General features: G+C 40.1%; 1 protein-coding gene across 2 annotated transcripts in view; it reads right to left on the bottom strand.

Annotated features, from left to right (window-relative positions):
* Window positions 1-13,434, bottom strand: part of HGF (hepatocyte growth factor) — a 71,396-nt gene that overhangs the window by 11,710 nt on the left and 46,252 nt on the right. For both annotated transcript variants that reach the window (XM_019543642.1, XM_019543641.1), the window contains exons 11-15: window positions 12,636-12,674; window positions 9,053-9,149; window positions 4,199-4,273; window positions 3,447-3,590; window positions 1,301-1,407 (exon numbers count right to left, since the gene is read on the bottom strand). In XM_019543642.1, coding sequence (XP_019399187.1) covers window positions 1,301-1,407; window positions 3,447-3,590; window positions 4,199-4,273; window positions 9,053-9,149; window positions 12,636-12,674 — 462 coding nt within the window. The remainder of the gene's footprint in view (window positions 1-1,300; window positions 1,408-3,446; window positions 3,591-4,198; window positions 4,274-9,052; window positions 9,150-12,635; window positions 12,675-13,434) is intronic.

A 13,434-nucleotide genomic window follows, 5' to 3' on the forward strand; every position in this document is an offset into this window, starting at 1 on the left:
CAGCAAAACTAAGCCTGGAGTAATTATTGTCATCTGACAACTCATAACTATCAGTCAACATATCATTATTTGATATTTGATAGTTTATACATGTCTGCTCTCCCCCACAAAATTGATATTAAAAAAAAAAAGAGAGAGAGAATAAGCTACCTTATTATGGCAACAAAGTCAAACACTCTGAAGTTAGGTAATACCAGAATTAAATGTTGCCTATGCCTCTTTAATTCGCCATGCCTTGTACCTAGACAACATGGCACAGCCTTGGATTACATGATCCTTTTTCTCCACAGGACCCTTAACTCAGTGCACAGAATGGCTTGTGTTCATTTAATGAACATCTGTTCAATGCTTTGTTTTCTCTTCACTGTATGGTCCTGGCCCAGAATTACTGTCTGCTATTTGAGCCCTGCTATGAAGACAGAATTTTAATTTCCTCTTTGTTTTTTCTATGGTGTCCATCATTCCGGTATCCAAACATTCCACCAACAATTTATTTTCACCATCAACTCAACTGTAAAGACCTTTGTCCCATCTTATTCTGCTTGGCTCCCTCACATGTTTCAATCTTGTTCCCTCTGCATCCTAATCTGGACGTTTTATTCCCCATGCTACCCAGACACAGCAAAGGGGGCACTGACAGCTATATTAGGAGAAACAGTTCCAGTTCCAGGGCTCACCCACAGGCCAGGCCACTTGTAGCACAGAACTGGAATTGCTCAAATGCACATGGAAAAATTCCCAGGCAGATGAACACTTCAGAGATTTTATCTGCTAAACTCTAGACCATCAGGATGAACCCTACACTTCAGTGTAAACATCTCCATGTAGAAGCCCATACTGAGCATGTGCCAACTGTGATCTTATAATGTGGTCAAATTTAGTCCAATTTTAATGGTTATGGCAGAAAGATTCATCCCTGCCAAATTTAAAATCCCTACAGGGAAGTGCTGTAACTCCTCACAGAATATGGTGCCCATTTATACACACACACACATTTTTTATAGTCCAGTCATCAGAAATGGCCAAGCTATTCTGGCTGGGGTTTGACTTTTTTTTGTTTTTCCTAGAAAAAATAAAATAGAAAATAGCTGAAGGCAGATACGGAGCATGGAAAAATGTAGCTGAAACATATTTTGACAAATTATAAGCAACTGAAAACAGGGTCTTAAAATGGGAAGGGTTGGTGGCTTTAATAACAGGTAGCCATACAAGTTTCACCTATATTATATTAGGAATGGGAACTAAATAGGCTGTCAACATACTTTATTTTATTTAGTTTTAAAACACAAGTCTCTCTTACATCCTGTATATCCCCATCCATAAACACTGCAAGCGGTCTTCTCTGGAATGGTACATCCAGAAATGGGCAGTCGGATTATATCCACCTCAGCATTCAATACTGCAGGTCTGGGAAAAGAAACCAAAGAATACATGTAAAGGATTTTTCATGATAAAGTACAGTATTTGTCAAAATATCATTAAAATATATACTAATTCACAGTAGGAATTACAATTGGGCCAATATTGTGCTTTCTTTTCCATCTTATTAAGACCTGACAGATCCTTTTAAATATTTTTTGCATTTCATCTGTGAGTCATCAAAATATTTCATAGACTGCTGTCCCAACTTTTATCCTTTTTCATTTTTTGTATAGTGATGATATAAAGGAAATGTATTTAATTAAAATAAACATTTCTGATAATATGAAGATAGTCTGACGGTCCTGTGTACAAAATGATCTCAGTTACACTCAACTGTTTATTCTGTAAATTGAAACCATACTCCATTCTAGGGGTTTTTTATGTCTATTTCTTAGGGAGGGTGGAGAGGAGTGGGGATGGACAGACCTGGTCATCAGGAGGAAACATGTAGGACATGTTGTTCAAGAAACACCATACGTTTTTCAGATGGGATTGCTGAACCAACATTTTTCAATGCCAGGTGAATTCCACCTGCTTGAATTTCAAGTATTCAGGCCCGGTTGTTGTGCAAATCTTGGTAATTTAGGAACTGAATGATGTAAACAATTCATCACAATCTAATGGCTGTAGCTATTCAGGTATCAACACACTCCAGTTACTGGATCTGCATAAACAGAGATCTACAGGTCTCCCCTTGATGCTCCCAACTCTTATGGGGTTTTTTATTTGTTTGTTTGGAGTGTTTTGATTTGGTTTCATTAGACTGCTTATGACCAATGTAGAAGGTGTTTCCATGCCTATTGGTAGTGGACCAGAATCCCTTTTCAGCTGCTGTACACAACTAGAAGACAAAAATACTAAAACCTAAACAGGTAAGTTCCATCGAACTGCTGTCATTTGTAAAAGCAGAACCTGGGCATGGCTGGAAATTAGACAGCTATTGGGTACCTTTACACAAAACGGGGGAAAAATAGCCTTCAAAAACTAGCCACAAGGTTATGAATTATTTCACAGTGAGTAGAGCTGTTCAATGGGGGTTTTTTTTGGCAAAACTGGCTTTCTGAACAGACACAGCATACTAGAAAATATTGGCTTTGACCAAGTTTTTTTAAAGAAAACATTAAATTATTTTCTAATATTTCCCATCCTTTCTTGATGTTACTTTATCCTGCTCTTATCTCAGTAAGGATAAAACGTGTAAAATTAAAAATTGAGGCAGCTTGCAGACATTAAAAAAAACCCAAAAAACAAAAATTGCATTTTAAACTCGGCTCATTCCCATGCTCAGCCACATGCATGCCTGGAAGAGGCAGTGACTTAGCTGGATTCACCTTGTCTGACATCTGTAAAAATTGGGCACATTTGTGGGGCTTTTTTGGCACTTTTATCTAATAGCTGATTGAATCAGCTTTAGCTAAAAGTGTCAAAAAGCCCCACTGAAGTACCTGATCTACACAGACACTGCAGAGCCAGGTCAAAGTAACGCGCTGCTTCTTTCCATAAAGTACATCGTTGGGTTTTTTTCTAAATGTTTGCAAGCAGCCCAAATTATTTTTTTCTCTTTCTCTTTTAATTTGATTTATATTTGAAGTTTTTGTCAAACCACATTGCAAACCAGAGAAGAACACAAGAGTGTTATTTATTTGTGTTGGTGAAATATATTTGCCTGTTGTACAATCAGTTCTAACCACGAGTTTAATCTGTATAAATATAGTCTACAACAGGGCTTGGTAACCCACAGCCTGCCAAGCAATTACATGTGGCCTGTGAAGCTGGGAGATCAGCGTCAATTTGGCGGCAAGCCAGTGACAATGTGGTGGGTTGGAAGCGATGGTGGCAGCGATGGTAGCTAGGTTGGAAGCAGTAGCCTGTCTTTGGACCGAGCTCCACTAGTTCAGCCTGTTGCTCTTAAGCCAACCCCAGATCTATAATACTGTTTCTGTCAAAGTCAAAGCCCATAGTTCTTACTTAGGAAAACTGTTATCAGCTGGGGGTCTTAAGAGTTAGTGGTACAAAAAACTAACCTGGCAAGTTTCAGTAACATCAAATCAGACCCTTCAGGACCATACACCAACTGGGAAATATTCCGAATTTGTCTTTTCGTCCCTTCTCTCTCTTCAATGTCATGAACTCCAAGCCAAGCTTTATAGTCTTTCAAATCTTTGTACCTATGTAAGGCAAATTTGATATGACACACTGGGGTTTTACTTACTGTATAACACAATAATACAAAACTATTTTATAGTGTGCCGTGACTATCATGTAAACACTGACTGATTTAAACTAACACTCTTAACTAATATTATGCACACTGCCAATTTCAGATCCAAACCAAAGCTCTTCCAAAATCAACATGGCCAGATGAAGGGTTTGGGATTGGAACCACTACATAGTTTTAGCTCAAACTGGTATGAAACATAGCTGTTGTTCCCTGATAGTGGCCAAACTTGCTAATTCTCAGATGATGTGAATCCTTGACCTTCCAGAGGTCTGACCAACACTTGTATTATACTCTGGCTATTTCAGCAGCAGCATTAAATTAATTTTAAAGAGGCAAATACCTAACACTTACACTTGAAAATATATTCATGCTCGTCTATAAAATGTCTAGTATTCCTCAGAAGCAATGAATGTAATAATAAATATAAATACCAAGGTCCTTAAATATCAAAAGAGAATGATTAAAGATAAAGCAAAAGCAGCTCTAGGAAAGAAGCCTTGTGCTTCAGTCCTACAGGAAAGAAATACATTTCAATAATGCTACAAATTACTGTACCGAGAAGGGAAGCACTGTCTTGCAGTTAGCACCCAGTTCTCATGTATCAAAGAGCCTCCACAAATAAGTCTATCCCTGAAAAAAAAAAAGAGTAGAAGAAAAATAAAACTGTTTGCATGTACCAAACCTAAATCTCTAACAATGCTTCTGGCACTTGGCTATGTAATTCACATTGTTATAACTGAATATATTGCTAATGAAAGGTGGATTAACAAGCTCAGAAAATACCTCTCTCCCTCTAGCCACAGTACAGTTTTAAAAAGGACAGAAGTGGTATGGATTTCCCAAGACTGTCACACCAGTGGCCAGATCCAGACATGCAGGCACATGCATTTCTTCAGGGACAAACAGCAGCAGTACAATACGTGCCACCACTACTTGTCCCTGGGGAATGCCTGTGCATGTGCACTCTGGCATGCGGCTGGTTGCCCCAGGGGAGGCTGGGGCCAGCACCTGGGCTGGCTCCAGAAGCCTTACGTGGGGTCAAAGGGGACAATCTGGCAGCAGGGAGCTTGGCTGGCAGCTGGAGCATGGCTCTGGCTGGCCAGGCTCAAGTTCTGGGAGATGCACGCTGCTGCTACATGCACTGCCCTGCTTTTTTCTGCTGTGGGTATTTTTGACACCAGGATCTCCTAGTGTCAAAACCTACCCCATGCTGCAAATTAGCAGCGTGGGGAATGCCTGAATTTGCAGTGTGTGCAGTATGTGGTGCCGCAGGAAGGTCTGCAGAGCCACATACTTCACACGCATGCTCATCTGGATGAGTATGCTCATACTGCACATGCATGCTCATCTGGACATGCTCAATGTGTCTAACAAGAGATGACAGGGAAGTTCAGTTTATATAATTTATCTTTTTATTCATTCCTTGGTATCAATGTTGAAGCTAGGAAGTGAGCCAAATATAGAATTGCAATGATATCAATATAGTAGAGACAGGACTGAATTCACCTGGTGATTTCACACAAGCCTCCAACTGCCAGCAGGGAAAAAAAAGCAACATTTGTTCTTTATTGAACTAGGTATTATTCAAAACTTTAACCTAAAAGTAGAAAGTTCCTATTTGATTACTAATTCCTTGAGTTTTATAGTTTCTCTTAAGGCACATCCGGATGAGTGCACACGTGTGGTATGTAGTGCTGCAAACCACACATGCAGGCATTTGCCACGCTCCTAATTTGCAGTATGTTAGGGTTTTTTTGACACCAGAAGATCCCAGTGTAAAAACAACCTGTGCCTGAAAAAAGCATGGTGGAGCACATGGCAGCAACATGCACTGCCCGAAACTGGAGCCTGGCCAGTCAGAGCCATGCTCCAGCTGCCAGCCAGGCTCTGTACACTGGATCACCCCCACTGGAGCCCTGGGAGGGCCCCGGGACCCCAGCTAAGGCTGCCTGAGACAGCCAGATGCTGGTCCTAGTCTCCCCTACCCAACCTGGGGCAACTTGCCGTGCCCCAGAGCACTTGTACACAGGCATTCCCTGTGGACAACTATGTTCTACTGCTATTTGATCCTGGGAAAATGCACGTACGTGCTCATCTGGACATGCCCTTGTAGTTCAGTTGGAAACAATCTGTGGTATGTGACATCTTATGTGTGATTATAAAAATTGCAACCTAATAGATGAAGAAAAATTTAAGTGAGCAACATGAATATTCCTATTCCAGGAATAAAGAAGAGAATTTGAAATGCAAATTAGTAAGCTTCTTTCTTTGTACCTCCAAAATTGTTTTTATTTACTGCTGCTCTTTGGAAGTGAGTCAGAACAGTCAGCAATTTGGGAAAAGCTTAACTTTTCACAATTTATAAATTCAAATCATACAGATGTTCAGAGCTTTAGAAAGAACTACTGGAAGAATCCCAGACTGATGCTTATTCTATATTGCACTTCAAAGACAGCAGAACAACACAGATGGGTGCCTTCTATTTCTTTTGGTCTGTGTTCCAGTCAAGGGACAAAACATCTGGCCCAACTGGTTGGATTTTTTTAAAAGCTAGTTTCTGCCCAGATTTCTTATGAATGTATCAGAAACAGGAGAATATAATTTTTTTTTTTTAATCAATGTCAGTTAGCAGTACTGATATCATCCCCTTTAAGAGCTTCAGAGGCAAAAATTCTGCTTTCCCACTGACATAAATTTTGAAATAGCTGGAGATTTGCTTAGATATACTGATAACAACATCTGGCCTCAACTGCAGATGCTCAGGGATGTAAAACCGTGTGTCACTGAATTTCTTTGTATTGTAGATATTGAACTTATCTGCAAAATATGGACACAGATATGGGTTTTTGAATATTTCAAAGCTTAGGGGTGTTCAGATCTGCCACACTGGCTTTGCATTTTATGATTTGGAGTCTAAGAGAATTAAATGTCTATAAAATCAGGAGCCAGATTCAGTTTTCAAACTCTTTCCTCCTTCCTGAAAAGTATTGACATGATGTGAAGTTTTGGTTCAGGCCCATATTTTAATTACTGGGTTGTTTGTAACAGTACACTTACAGAAAACTGTGCATCTTCAACCGATTCCACCTCAGGCTTTTTTAATGCCTGTACCTAGCCTGGATCTCCCAATCCCAACTCCCAGGGTAAGTGTCATAAACACTATGGGCATTTATACGTGTGCTATGGGAATGGGTAAGGGGGTGCTTTAATTAGAGTGGCTCCTAAAGCATTTCATGTATCAGTGTCCCCACAGTGAAAAATGGCAGCAGGGACGCTTTAACTAAATCTTGAACAAGCTTTAGTCAAAGCACTCCCACCACCATTTTTCAGCATGGGGACATTGATACATAAGACAACGGAGTCTGCAGGAGCAAGGTAATTACCATGCTCCAGCAGACTTGATTAATCAAGTTTGTTCCAACGTGCTGTAATTACAGAGCATCAGAGCAGCCTCGCTGTTCATGTATAGGTGCACTATGGTATTGAACTAAAAGGGAAGCCGACACTAGGAAGGCCTCCTCCCGTTTCAAACAGCCATCCTCTCTCATTATTTTCCATCCAACCAAAGTTTCCGCGACTTGCACAGAATTATCCACCTTGTTAAGTGGAACAGGACTGTCCCAGTGGCTATAAGTTGATCCCTTCTACTCAGAAGGACAGGTCTAGTCACCCAGATGGAAAGAAGAGCTAAGAAATCCATTTAAGTGACAAAAAAAATAACTTTAATACATCTATACTTAGAAACAGGGCATTTTTACACATGCTGTGAGATGCAACACTGGGCACTTTAATTAGCAAGCTGTGCTAATTAAAAGCACCTGTGCATCACATGTGTCAGCATCCCTTCATGTCCCCATGCTGGAAAAAATGGCAGCAGGGTGCTTTGAACTAAAGCTCATGTTTTATTTTATGTTTTATTTCAAAACGCCCCACCACCATATTTTCAGCACGAAGACGGGCAGGGACTCTGATACACGTGACGCAGAAGGTCGCCAGAGCACATCAATTGCCATGCTCCAGCATACTCAACTAATCACTGACTTTCCAGTATGTCTGAGCAGGCTCTGCACACATGTATAGAAGCACATACATAGCACTCAAATGCCTACAGAAACATAGGATTTAGGCTTGAGTATTTGCAGAGGCTAGACATCTTCAGTGTTGTCACACATATGCAGCAATTCCTGCCACTGCCCAGCTGAAACTTCATCATGAGTCTAATCTAATTGGATGCTAGCAGAAGTTAAAAAAAAAAAAAAAAAAAGTGCTTTACCGGAAGAAGCAGTGCATTACTTCAACCCAGCTCTGTAAAGATTGGGCACTTCAGTGGGGCTTTTTGGCACTTTTAGCTAAAGTTGATTCAATCCGCTATTAGATAAAAGTGCCAAAACCCCCCCAGTAAAGTACCTGATCTTTACAGATGCTGCAGAACCAGGTTGCACGCTGCCTCTTTTTGGCATTTGCAGGGCTTGGCGTGGGAGTGCACCACATTTAAAATAAAGCATCACTTTTTTTGGATTTTTTTTAATGTCTCCCATTTAGTAGGAAGTAGGTTAGGAGCAAGAAAGGCATTGGTGACAGGAGGACAGAGAAAAGCACTGAAGGACACTATGCCAATGATCCAAAAACCCCAGTTTTACAAAATATCTTTCCTATCATAGGTTTCTGCTTGCAGGTTCACTTTAACAGTAAAAACAGGACTGGTTAGGAGTGACAAATATCAAAATGAAGCTTTTCATGTTGATTTTTTTTGTTTTACTTGGCACTAAATAGAACAATGTGAGATGAAATGCTGCTATGAATTTTACTGGACAGGATCTTGCAAAATGCAATGTTTCCAGCTGTAAACATTAACATATTATTTTACAGAAAAAAGGGGATTTCCTTATTGTCCATACTTATTTCTCATACAAATTCTAATTCAATTGCATGTAATGACATGAACAGATACCCTTAAATGTGACACCAATGTAAATTCTGCATATGTCAATATACATCCAAATGCACAGCTCTTAAAGTAAAGGAGGCATCATGCAACTACATTTTCTTACATCTAAAACACTAGAAAAAAATTATGTTTTAAGGGTGGAAATAATAGTTACGATGCAACAAGATTTACAGTAGCTAATCTACAACACAGAAGATTTATGATCTATATAGATTTGATTGATAGCATATGATTTATAGCAGGTTTATGATCTATATAGAACAATAAAAGTTTTGAACCTAGTCATTGACATGAAAGCTGTAGACTCCAGAATATCAACATTTATTGCGAATGGGGGGCGTTGATTATCCAGTGTTGAACTACAGTCTACAACCTGCATGGAGATCCACGTTTAAGGTAATTTCAAAGCAAATACTCTCTTACAAAAGCACTGTGTTCTTTCTGTGCAAAGTTATAGTTACCTGTACATCAAACTAACCATCCATCCTGAGTTATTTTGCATTGGGATTCCATTTACAACTCTCAACTGCTTTGTTGAGGCACAAGGAATGACAGTATCTGAAAGCAGGTCCAGAGATCACATTTTACTAAAAACAGCGGTAGGAAACCTGTACAATTGCACATAAGGACCACAGAAAGGTCAATATTGAATATAATGGAGACTTTTTTTTTTCCTCAGAACTACTAAAATGTCTTTAAACAAAATTCAAAATAACTTCAATAGGATTGGGACTGGGCCATAATTTTAAAGGGGTTGTTGACAAACACATGTACCTGGTTTTAGGATCAAAATTTATAGAACTAAAAAACAAATATTGAAAATTACCACGTTTCATCACGTGCAAGGTGAATAAATGTTACAGAATATGTTAAAGGTATCAGCTCACTAAGGGATTTTTACATTTCCTTCTGTAAATCCAATTTTCTTAAAGCCACAGGTCATTTTCTGGGTTTTTTGTTGTTTTTTTCTCTGTGTGCTAACAGAAATAAGGACCAGGTCCAATTCATTCTCATAGGTGCCTCCACCTAAGTACTGCAACACCTAGAACTTGGACACCTTGCCTTAGAAGGGTGATCCAGATCAACAGGGTAAAGATACTAAAGATCCTTACAGCATCAAGAGAGAACTGACTGCTTCCAATGGGTGAACCTGAATTCTTGGGTGCTTAGCAGCAAGATGCCTAGAAATAGGCAGAGGAAAATCATAGGTATATTCACAGCTTATGTATCTAACTCAGGGCTGCAAAGGGCATGCCTCCATTGGGCATCCAGAGAGCCCACAAAGGATGCATTTTTCAGACCAAGATGCCTAACTCACCATAATTGCACTGAATTCTATACAAAGGACAGCACCTACTGTGATCTCACTCTCCAATATGGATTTGGATATTTGTAGTTGTGCCATCAGTCTGTACAATAGTGGGTTAAGAAGTTGCTCAGGAAGCATATGTCTCTGTTTCTAGGTCCACACAAAGGCTTTTGCTGCAAGAATTATTTCAGTGCATATGCATGTGTTTTAAATCAATAGCTGTCTAATGTAAAATGCATAAACAGTACTGATAGTAGTGATGGGAACCAAGGATCCCTCCTGAGTTGCTCACTGGGATACAGTCATGCTGTCTCTTTCTTATTTTCCTTGCGAGTTCACTAGGATGGTACTGCCATCCAGCCTGTTCCCTAGTCTCATGGTCATCTCCAAAGTAGGAGATAGAAGCTAACAAGTACCTGGAACAAAGATCCACCACTTTCATGGCAAATGCTCTAATCATGTCAAAAGTAGGTGCTGTCATGAACCTTGTTATGTTTTGGGGGCTCACGGGGAGTCATGAATGTTTCCTTTGTTTTATGGTACTGATATAGCATGTATGTGTGGTTTTGTTGGAATGCCAATGGTATGCTGCATCCTTTTAGATTACTGTTATCACCATATAAATGATGTTATGCTGTCTATATATACCTTTATAATTTTGGATATGATTCAGTCAGGGGACAGGCATGCATACTTAAAGCCAATTACCATCCTCCTCTCCAACCCCAAGCACAGACAGAAAGAGTTAGTCCCAAGGCACAGTCCACCTTTGATGAGGGAAATCAACTCTATAATAGCCAAGGCATCTGGGAGAAATTGCTCTGGGAGTAATGGGCAATTGGAGTAATGCTGATAGGAGGCTTTTTAGGGTAGAATCAAATCTCAGGCTTTGGGGTTCAGTGACCCCAGTTACCAGGCCTGGTAGAGTCAGCAGGAAGGCTGATCTCTAAGAAGTCTGGCAGGTCTCTCAGGAGGGACTAATCTGTAGCCAGATGAGAGGTTAAGGAACTTTATTTGTTTTGCCTTTCTGTTTTTTAAACCTACAGTCTGTTTGGCTTATACAATTCTTTTTCCCTACATCATAAATCTTGTTGTTTTGACTCCTTATTGATTGCCTGTGGACAAAATTATTTCTGGGCAAGTGACAGATACTGTGAGCTAGCTCTCTCTACAGAGAGAGGCAACCATAATTTCTTCTCAACCCAGAAGAGGGACGAGGGAAACCTGCAGCTGGCGTCTACAAGGTCCAGTAGAAGGACAGTAGGGAGCTATCCCAGGGCAAGCTCTGTCTGTTTCATAGGGAGATTGGCAACAGAGTGAGGAGAAATTTGGGGTTCTGTGGACAGATGTGTGACAAGCACTGTTATGCAAAAGGTGGGTACTGCCCCAGAGACGGTGCTCAGGACTATATGCCATCATGGCTCCGCATAATTGAGTGCCGTTGTCAGCATCAATCAAGCATTAGGCATGCTTTCTGAGTGCATAGCACATTCGGAACTTAGGCAAGAAGCAAGCTTTGCTTGGTAATATTTGCATTGGCCCAATTATCATATTTACTTTAATTCAAGGCAAGGTTTCTTTCTCCCGTCAACATGGGGTAAAAAAGCTTTGTCTTAGATTCAAGTACAGGCCCAGGGCAGCCCAAGCCTGGCCAGGCAGAAGCAGCAGTAACAGCTCCAGGCCTGGCTTTGGGTAAATATGATATACAGCTGAGAGAGATTAGTCTAGAGAAGAAAAGACTGAGAGGGGATTAAAAGCAGCCTTCAACTACCTGGAGGGTGGTTCCAAAGAAGATGGAGTTGGACTGTTCTCAGTGGTGACAGATGACTGAACAAGGGAGGTCTCAAGTTGCAGCAAGGGAGGTTTAGGTTAGATAATAAGAAAAACTTTTTACTAGGATGGTAGTAAAGCACTGGAACAGGTTACTCAGAGAGGTTGTGGAATCTCCATCCTTAGAGGTTTTTAAAACCCGGGTAGACCAGGCCTTAGCTGGGATGATCCAGTTAGGGATGGTCCTGCTTTGAGCAGTGGATTGGACTAGATGTGACCTCCAGAGGTCCCTTCCAACCCTACTTTTCTATGATTCTATGTTAGCCAAGCTTTTGGGCACAGCATGCCCTTCCTCAGGTTTGGGAAAGAAGCAAAGTCAGCCGCAGCTAGTGTACTGGATAAAACAATGGCTTATACTCCATTTTGTAAGGAGAATAGTTATTAAGATAAAAAGGGGAAAGAGGGCAGTAAATCTGTGGAGGAGTTAGCTATCAAATGTAGCTACAAACCAAGCAAAAGAAATAGACTTCAATAACCTAAAGAAAAGCTCTTCAAATGGACAGAGATAGTCGTGGTACCAGGAAGTTAGCAGAGAATTTGCAACAGTTTAGGTAGGAGCAAGATGTCTAGGTACTTGATCTGGATCAATTTTAAGTATGTCTAAGTGTCTAAGACTCAGACTCAGTCTATGTGTCTATGATTCTTTTTCAGCCAAAATGGAAGCTGCTAATACATTTCAGAACCTGAGCAGCTTTGTAGCTACTGGAATGAGACTGATCCAGTTCACTTTCTGTGACATCTGCTTGTGTCCCTTTTAGGCACATATGAGAATGATTGGTGGGGAGCCCCAGTAGCGCTAACGCTACAGAAGTTACTCAGGTTCCTTTAGAGCATGCACAGAAACACACAGAAGAGAGGAAAACTATCGTAAAGTAACAAAGGGCAAATAAGTAAAAATTACTTACTATCTAAACTGGTTGTGGCAGGAGTAGTATCACCTTTACCTAGGCAAATTCACAAGACATCCATAATAAGAAAAAAATAAGTTGAGTCATAATAGGAAAACAAATACTGTGTTAAAGATCAATAACGTACCAAATTAAGATTTCAGTAGGCTTTGAATCAAGCCATAAAGGCATGTTTAGTAGAAAGGAACAACTGGATGGAATTCAGATAAAATTTAGCAACATTTAAAAAATGTTAATTTTATGTGGTTTTCTGCTTGGCTAAAATCTGAATGTCTGAACTATGAGACATGCACCACATGTACACTGTAAATTCAAGATAAGTATTGGCCAATACTAACAAATAAATAAGGGTATGATTTTCCCAGGGGCCTAAAGGAGTTATGTGACTAAATCCAACTGAGATTCAAAGGAAGCTGGGTTCCAAACTTACTTCTACCCTTTTGAAAAATGCAAGTCTTGACTTTATGCTTATATTAGAAAAAGTGCTTCTGAATGCAAATTTACTATCCAAAATCTGCCTCCACTCTATCTCCAACCCTAATCAGAATTCACTTATTTTCATTAAGTTCTGAAAGTCTCTGAAATTCTGTTCATGTTACCTTTTACAAGAGACCTTTTACCTTAGGATAATTTGAAGGCATGACTGTATTGCTTGTGGTCATATCTGAGCTAGCTTGTTCAGCTTCCTGTGTTAGTTTAACCATAGCAACACTGGCTTCTGCAAAGGATTTACAAGTCCACCCAGTACCAGGGGCAAGCACTCAGCACAGCAGCTGAAGCCCACATCTGTCACAGC

The sequence above is a fragment of the Crocodylus porosus genome, unplaced genomic scaffold (genome assembly GCF_001723895.1).
Source record: "Crocodylus porosus isolate Cpor-Errol unplaced genomic scaffold, CroPor_comp1, whole genome shotgun sequence".
Classification (NCBI taxonomy): domain Eukaryota; kingdom Metazoa; phylum Chordata; order Crocodylia; family Crocodylidae; genus Crocodylus; species Crocodylus porosus.